Source organism: Megalops cyprinoides, chromosome 1 (assembly GCF_013368585.1).
Source record: "Megalops cyprinoides isolate fMegCyp1 chromosome 1, fMegCyp1.pri, whole genome shotgun sequence".
Lineage (NCBI taxonomy): Eukaryota > Metazoa > Chordata > Actinopteri > Elopiformes > Megalopidae > Megalops > Megalops cyprinoides.
Genome location: NC_050583.1, coordinates 1565001 through 1573948, shown reverse-complemented (window position 1 = coordinate 1573948; position 8948 = coordinate 1565001). Strand labels below are relative to the sequence as shown.

The window sequence follows — 8948 nt, the reverse complement described above, 5'->3', positions numbered from 1 at the left end:
TGTGACAAATGGGAGCTCTACAACTCTATAACGCCCATCAGCAGGTGTACATACAACATGGAAATGTGTTTCCATACAATTGTCTTCCGCAGGTAGCTGCCTGCGTAACTTCTGTAAATCAGGTGTAAAATGTAACAGCAACGGTGCCCAGAATTAACAATTATCTTCACGCGCCTGACAGAAATGATGTTTCGACAATGACGCTGCAAGGATGAGTAAACTGTATTTTAAAGCCCTATCGACCTCCTCCATAGCATTCTGTCTGTCTGCCCAAACCCCACCGTGCGTCTGTGTGCACCGTCGTACGCACGGACGTATTGTGATGGAGTCTATCGCCACCTTGTGGAGCACAACAGAACTGAAATAACTAAAGCTCAGGTATAGTTGACCTGATGAACGTGCAACCTCTGATAAAACTGCTTTTAATGAGAGTGTAAACCACGCATTCCGAATGCTCCAGTTTCAGCGAACCTGTTTTCATTGTCGCAGTGTGCTGCGTCTGTGCAAGAATTATTCCATGTGTGGAAAAGAAGGAAAAAAGCGGCCGGCGTACTGGCTAATGGTATTCATAGAACACCAAAAACTCTGTGCGCTCCAGATTTAATTCATGCTCTGCCAATGCTAGCCACAAGGTGGCTCTCAATACTCAGTTTTCGTAGTCTGCTCAAAACAAAAAAGTATTTCCCTATCATGGCAACCAAAGCAAACTCTTCGAGGACTTCACAGGTGTGCTGCACGTTTATCACGAGGCAAAGCCCGAGTACATATTTAGAAAGAGATGTACTGTAGGTGGATTATATTTAATAAATACAGTGCAAACTGCCCATGGCCCCTATAAAGGTGTGTCGTTTACTGACGCTCTACAAACTCTACGAATCCACTGTCTGCCGGGTACTGTAAACGGGTTGCAGCGAAGATAGCTACAGCATGAGATATTTTTTTTAATAGATGGGTGTTCAAATGTTGACGAATGTATTCGTTTTCAAGTTCAATGTGAACATTTGGTATGCTTCGCACCTTTTGCAAACTTAGCAAACTTAAAATCGGCCTACTTTCACTGTTTACACAGCGTCTCCAGTAATGTAAGTCCGAGAATGTAGAGGGCCTCCGAGGAATTGATTTAAATACCTTTGGTCAAGGTCTCGGCGGCCTTGCTAAATATCACAGTTGATGCTATAGCGCCGAGCGTTGACGGCGCACATAGCGCGGTCTGCGCGCCAGAGGCCAGAGTCCCGTCACATACGACACAAACATTTCCCATACGCGAAGTCCGTTAAAACCTTCAACAAAGCCACCCCTTCATTGCTTTCTTGCCAGATCAAAGCTAAAGAATGGCGTAAGCAAACACCCCGGGTTACATAATTACCACATTATAGACTGAATGGCATTGTTTGCACAGTAAGCAGGTCAGTATAAACACATTAACGACTGTAGCTGACCGTAATCTATGGGAGTAGCTTTTCTCAGCTGACGGCCTGGTACCTTTGTGTGGCATTTAAGACCAATATCTGGATCAAATACTCTTGGGATGGATGGGCAAGAGAAGGGTTACCGAAGGTGTGCAAGGTTGCTGGTGAGGGCTGGGTTACAGAGAGAGAGAGCGAGGCTGTGAGAGAGAGAGAGAGAGAGAGGGTGAGAGAGCGAGAGAGCACGCAGTACAATCGCGAAACCAAGCGGACAGCGGCTGCGGCAGAGTACTTCGACTGGACTTTGAAAAGAAATACCGTTAAATCACGGGTATAGACTCAATCAGCAGGGATCTATCCTCTTTGGCGGAAATTTTAGTTACCCGTGTTTTGAAGATATCGCTGGAATATACAAAAAAAACCCAAATTGTTAATAAAAAAGTTCCACCGCTATTTTTCTCGTCCGTGGAGACACTGTAGGGAATATTTAATTATTCCTTCTTGTTTGGAGTCAGGGTCGCTTGTATCATTATCAAAAACGACAGGAACAACACATTTCGCCCCTGCCAAGCTAGTGGCCAACAGGTAAGACCTCCGTTACAGTGGGCACGCACCATTTCGCGTACGTGGATTGTGTGGGAAAAGTTTAAGGGTAAGCATGAAGTAGCACTAAAAACTACCACAGCAAGTCTCTGATAGCTTCGGAAGTTCGCTCCACACTGCGTACTGGCACAAATAGCACCATAACAGTAATTAATTGTGCCTATGCTGTTGGTCGTGGTAATAATAGTCATAGTAAACTAGATATTATTATTACTGTCATTATTTTATTTATTTTATGACTGTTTACATATAATCAAAAGTACCAGCAACAACACGTTAAAGCTTATAGTGTAAGAAAAAACCTAACCTGTGTTTGATGCTTCAGGCATCAAATTCGTTCTAAAAGAATTTTTAACCCCCCCCCCCCCCCAGTAAGGACGGGATGCTTCCTGGCTGTGTTTGTTGTTGTCATTAACGGAAAATCATAGACGGGTGTGGCTCTTCAAAGCAGCGGGTTCACGTGATTATCAATGTCTGTGTTACCAAGTACACAATAATAACCTTTTCTTACCGTTCCTAAATGTTAATTTAGTGAAAATAACCGCTATAAATGGCTGTATATTTTCATTTCGACAAGAAAGCGAACAATGGCCCGGGAGGAAGCCTGCGGGTAGTCCGCTTCATACACCTGCACAGGTGTGCGCTTGTCTTTTCGAGGTGCTTCAGTCCCGCCCTTTCTTGGAACGGATTGGTCGGGGCACACGAAGTGCCGATGCCATATGCTCGAACGGCTGTCAGTTAGAAGTGAGCCACTGTGAATTAGGCGAGATGTGGGGGGTTTGTAAAATGGTGGCGAAATCCCTCCACGCCAAAGGAGTGGATTTTCAGCGCGCTCAAAAATTCCAAACTCTTTCATACACTACGTTCACCGTTAATGTATTCGAGATTTATGCTTTTTCTTCTATCAGTTGATAATGTGTGCAATTCTGAACTAACCAAGGGGCAGCAGAGGTGTACTCCCCATTCTCACAACGTGCAGGGTGAGTCTGTCTTTGCCTGCATACCAATTTCACAGGGAGACCAGATAAGGCTGTCTTATCCACTTAACAAAATTGCCCTTGTACCTAAACAGCTATCTTCTGGAGAACCTCATCTGCTTTGTCATTTTGTAACCCTGAGTGTGTGTGTGTGTGTGTGTGTGCGTGTGTGTGGGGGGCACATCAGAATCTACATGGTATTTATTGTTTGGCTTCAGCATTCCAGCAGGTAGATACTGTGACCATGACTGTTGACTCTTGGGGTGCTTTCACACCTGCAGCCTTTAGTCCATTTGAATCAAACTGTAGTGCATTTGACCCCTTGGTCTGGTTCGTTTGCGTAGGTCAGAATGCAGTAATTGTTCTCAGGTCCTCCCCCAAAGAGAGGTAGTCTTGATCCACATCATCTGGCAAACTCTGGTGCAGTCCCACTGACGAGAATGCAACCCAAACCAACCAGGACCAAAACGCGTAGCTGTCCCTCCATTGTGAAATTGGAAAGTGGTGCGTTAATCTATTTCCAGAACATAAACACCAAAGTGACTAATGAAGGAGCAGTCTGCTCTTCTTTTACAAATTTTGGTCATTTAGAATTAATAACCTACGTCATTATGCAACATTATAACAATTTATTCCCTGCTGCGGACCAAAGCAATCAAACTATAGGTCTGAAAACGCCCGCACAGACGTCACCTGTGCCAGGACGGGAACCGGTCAGATTCTGGCTCAGACACGCCCGGCACGGTGCAGACGCCCAAGGGTGAGGTTTGGTTTGGGGGCCGAGTGATCGCTGAATCACTGCGGAGATGATAGTGTCAGTTAGGGACAGGATGCAGCGGGAGAGTCGCTTTGCCACGCCCATGTGCCCTCCAGGGCAGGATGCCGCCCCGTGCCGCCCACGGTTTCATCGATTGCGTTGCGTAACGGAGCACAGTCAGCGAAACGCGATATTCTCCGCCAGGGAACATGGAGAGCGAGGCAGGAGCTGTTTGTCTCCATGCCGCATCGTTTCTATTAGCATTAGCCGACACCCCCACTGCACACGCTGTTCTTTTATACAGCTCCATATTTACTCACGTCGAAGGAGCGGCAGCTGAGCGGGGTACAGGACTTGAACCTGCAATCCTCTGGTTACTTAACCACTCTAACTCTGATCTTTTGTCTCGTCTCTCCTCCCTACTGCAACGTAGCTAAACGGCAAGATGAGAGTAGAAAGTGCCATCCCCTACAAAGACAGGGCTTTGTGTTTTGATGCTGTCTTGATCCTGTGTTGCGGAAACCAAGAAACGGGCCAAGTCATACAAACAGCAGGGAGACTGCAAACTGTCAGAGGAAGGCAGAGCGAGACCTTGGGTCTGCAGATGGCGAGTGCTTCGGTGTGGGCCCGTTCTGACTCCTTGTGCTTGCTTTTGTCTTTGTGCGGTCTACTGGTTAAGGAGCTGAGCTCATGCCATACTGGTTTAGGAGCTGAGCTCATGGTGTACTGGTCAAGCAGCTCTTAATCAGGGGGTTGAAGGTTTGATTCCTGTTGATGTGGCACAAACCCATTGTATGTGAGTAGCACTGAACAGAGGAGTCTGAGAAAGTGACTTTGGAGACGGTGCATGACATCAGGAAAGCCCCAGGTGGTCATGGCAAGATTTCTTTTTGTGCCCGTTTTTCTATTTTGAATTAATTTATTGTGTGGAACTTTTATGAAATAAAGAATCCTCCAATGGACTTTGACCTTAGCGGGCGCTAGCAGCCTCAGACAGTGAGCGTAGAAGCAGGAAAAGCATTGCTATTTTTAGCCATACATATATAGTTAGGAGTTAGGAGGTTGAGTGTGTATGTCTCCCTTTGTGTGTTTGTGCAGGCGTAGTTTGGCTTGTGTGTGTGTTTTTGTACACTCATACTCCATATCTAGTATGGTGAAATCACTTCTAGGATGAATCAACACAGATTCTCAAACAGCCTTCCCACTGATTACCATTGTGTTGCCTTGACAACCCCTCCCTATCACCTTTCTCAGGGGGAATTTCAACCCCGCCTGGCAACCCGCATGACATCACAATCTCTCGCCAAACCTCAGCCCCTAAAAAAATCAATATTTAAAATTCTTATCAATGATCTGCAGTCTTGGAGGAATGCCAGCTGGAGGAACACATGTTCTCACAGTTCTGCTCGTTTTCTCTGAACTCTCCACTCGAGTGATTCACCTTTCCAAAGGATCTAAACCCCAAATATTTGCGCAGAGCCGGCCATTTTTTTAACGGCTGAGATTATAAAGCGAAGTTATCATCAGTGCGATGTGCAATTTACCCTTATCCATGGGCGAGAGTTTCTGTAGCCTGTGTGTCGTAACAGGATGAGGTGATAGCTAGCCTCGCCTTCACGGCGTTCCTGTTTCCCTATAAGAGTGAGTCTCGCAGGCACATTCAGAAGTTCTGATCTGCTGACGCGGGCGTGTGTGTGTGTGTGTGGCTGCAGGCACCGGTGATCATGGACAGTGTTCGGCTCCCGCTGCTGCGGCTCCTGTCGGCGGTGGTGCTGTGGTCATTGCCAGGGGCGTGGGCGGGGAACAGCACTCCCGAGGGCTGCGGGCCAGCGGTCGGCTCGCTCTACTACAACCTGTGTGACCTGAACGGCGTGTGGGGAGTGGTGCTGGAGGCCTTCGCCGCCGCCGGCGCCGTGGGCTCTCTCATGCTGCTCCTCGTGCTGCTTGCCAGCCTGCCCTTCGTGACGGATGGGAAGAGGCGGAGCTCGGTGGGGCTGCAGGCCGGCTTCCTGGTGTTCACGCTGGGCCTGTTCTGCCTGGCCTTCGCCTTCATCGTGGGGAAGGACTTCTCCACCTGCGTGGCGCGGCGCTTCCTGTTTGGCGTGCTCTTTGCCGGCTGCTTCTCCTGCCTGCTGGCACACGCAGCAGGCCTGAACGTGCTGGCGAGGCGCGACCGCGGTCCCCGCGGCTGGGCGCTGTGTCTGGCCGCGCTGGCGCTCTGGCTGGTGGAGGTGATCATCAACACGGAGTGGCTGACCATCACGGTGGCCCGCTACCCGCTCAACGCCACCGGTGTGCCCGCGGCCTGCGCCATCGCCAACCCGGACTTCGCCATGGCACTCATCTACGTCATGGTGCTGCTGCTGGCCGCGCTGGTGGCGGCGGCCGCCGCGCTGGCGGGGAAGGGCGGGCGCTGCCGCAAAGAGGGGGCGTTCATCCTGGCGACGGGCGTGCTCTCCGTGGGCATCTGGGTGGCCTGGATCGTCATGTACGTCTACGGGAATCAGCGGCATGGGAACGCCAGCTGGGACGACCCCACGCTGACCATCGCCCTGGTGGCCAACGCCTGGGTGTTCCTCATCCTCTACACCATCCCCGAAATATGCACGCTCACTGAGGAAGGGGCAGGACAGCCGGGGTACGGGGACGACCTGTACCCCTCCAGGGGGGTGGGCTACGAGACCATCCTGAAGGAGCAGACCTCCCAGAACATGTTCATGGAAAACAAGGCCTTCTCCATGGACGAGCCCAGCGCAGGTATGGTCAGCCTCTGTGTGAAATGACCTCATTTCACAGCTACACTGATCCACCATACCATGCCATACTCTGTAATGCCCAATAAAACACATCACTGGGTTTGTATGGCAGGAATGTAGATGCTTTGAACAGCCTTGAATCAGCTCATTTTTTATGTGTTTTTTCCCTCACCATTGGTATTCTAGAAATCCACACTAATATTTCTTATTATTACTATTAGTATTATTAAAATTATAAATGCTTATATTTTTAGTTGGGTGAGATAAACAGAAATGGTTTCATTGCTGTAGTTGTTGGCTGAGCAATCCTAGCAGAGGCAGCCGCCGGTGCGTTAGCCAGCAGAGGCAGCCGCCGGTTCGTTAGCCAGCAGAGGTAGCCGCCGCGGCCGGTGCGTTAGCCAGCAGAGGCAGCCGCCGGTGCGTTAGCCAGCAGAGGTAGCTGCCGGTGTGTTAGCCAGCAGAGGCAGCCGCCATGGCCGGTGCGTTAGCCAGCAGAGGTAGCCGCCGGTGCATTAGCCAGCAGAGGCGGCTGCCACAGCCGGTGCGTTAGCCAGCAGAGGTAGGCATGGTGGCAGAGAGGGTGCAGTCTGAAGGCAGCCCTGCGGTGTGTCAGCACTTTGGCATCCTGTGAGTCTCAGGGGACACCTGCACGTCACAGGGATTAGGAAGGGCAGCCGTTTGGTCCCCAGCGCCGCTTCCTGCGGGCACTAATTAATGGAAAGGGAAGCAGGGCCTTTAACCCTGAGGTGGAACTTTCGCTGCTGTGTCTGAGCTGGTACCCCACTCCCCGCTCTCATTATCAAACCTTTTATGGGCTGCGGGAGCGGTCAGAAAGACCGGGGAGAGAAGCAGAAAGCTGAGAAACGCATGAAAAGGCAGAAAAACGACACCGAATTTGAGACGTGTGCTTTGCTCACACGCCAGAATTCAATCCTGTGCTGTTCCAGAGGGGGCCTTAATCCACTCTACAGACACAGCTCCTGAACCTGCAATCTCCTCTGCCCGCTGTCTCCCCCTCCCTCCCTCTCTCTCTCTCTCTCTCTCTCTCTTTCTCTCTCTCGCTCTCTCTCTCCCTCTCTCACTCCCCCTCTCTCTCTCTCTCTTTCTCTCTCTCTCTGATGTTGGGGTGGGGACAGCCCCGTATCCTGGTTATCGCTAGTATGGGGCATGATGAAAGGAAGCCGTACCGTGGGGTGGCGACACCCCCGCAGCTGCTGGGCACCCCAGAATCCCCCATACTCCTGAGAGGAATCCTGAGCGGGTCCCCAGCTCAGTCGGGCAGGGTGCGCGTCGGTGCGCGCCGATCAGACGCCTCTGACTGCCTGAGCCACTGTGATCCGGGCAGAGGCGCCAGGCTGGCGTTTGAGCATCAGAGTGCCGATCTGGCGTGAGCTGCCAGGCCCCCCTCCAGAGGCGCAGCGGAGCTCTCCTGAGGACCAGAACGTTCTGGAAGACGTGTGCATACACAGCAGCCATGGAGGTGAATTGACTTTGTGCCAACGTATTTATTGAGAGATGGAGGACCTCCTCATCCTCGCACACGGAGAAAGAAATGTGGAACTTCTCCCCTTCTTCCAGACTCCTGTTATTTGTGGTTCTTCTGTAAGGAGAACCCCCTAACCCCCACCTTTAACAGTATTGACAACACAGAATCCATCTATCCAAGGACATCCCATGTCCAGTATATGAGACAAGGAGAGAGGGATTGAATAACAGAAGCTGGAGCTCCTAGTCAAATTCTGTCAGACTACAGACAGTAAATGTGGATGAAGTTATTGTCTTCCAGAAAAAGGTTGGATCTCAGGGAAACGGCTACTTCACACTAGGAGCCAACACCCTGGACCTTACCTCGAGCCACACTTCCCTGGGTGTGGGGATCAGTGGTTCGGGGAACTTAACATGGCAAAATACTGTTCATGCCTGTAGAGACAAAGCACACAGACAATTTACACATACCGTCCTCCCATAAAAAGCTGGATAAAAGTATTTCAGGAGCCCTCTGCTATTCAGTAATAAAAACAGAACTGAATAGTTCCACTTCAGATTTTAAAACATTTTCTGCGTCAATAGAAATGTTCCAAATAATGTGAGAAGACCTGAACCAGGCCTCCACTTGCTTTTTTTTACAACCTGAAATATTGGGTGCATTTAAACCAGTCACATTCCCATCCAGCACATGGCCCTCGGGTCTGCCCTGCCCAGAGCGAGACACCCTGGGAAAGATGACCCTGAAACACAAACTTACCAACAATCACAGCATTTAAATATAAAAAACTGACTAAAACAACAAAGTGTAAATATGTATGCTTATTGAAAGTAAACCATTTTTTATACTTTGAATTTCAATTTGAGAGAAATGGATTAGGGAGAGGGACAAGAGAGGAGGGAGAAGAAAGAGAAGAGAAGAAAAACAGACGGAGAGGAAGACAGAAGTGTGTGTGTGTGTGTG

At 49.9% G+C, this 8948-nt stretch overlaps 1 protein-coding gene across 1 annotated transcript in view; it reads left to right on the top strand.

Annotated features, from left to right (window-relative positions):
- Positions 1-1652: 1652 nt before the first annotated feature.
- The window catches only part of gprc5c (G protein-coupled receptor, class C, group 5, member C), a 10540-nt gene continuing 3244 nt past the window's right edge, over positions 1653-8948 (top strand). The window contains exons 1-2 of the mRNA XM_036551913.1: positions 1653-1991; positions 5456-6500. Coding sequence (XP_036407806.1) covers positions 5468-6500 — 1033 coding nt within the window. The 5' untranslated portion in view covers positions 1653-1991; positions 5456-5467. The remainder of the gene's footprint in view (positions 1992-5455; positions 6501-8948) is intronic.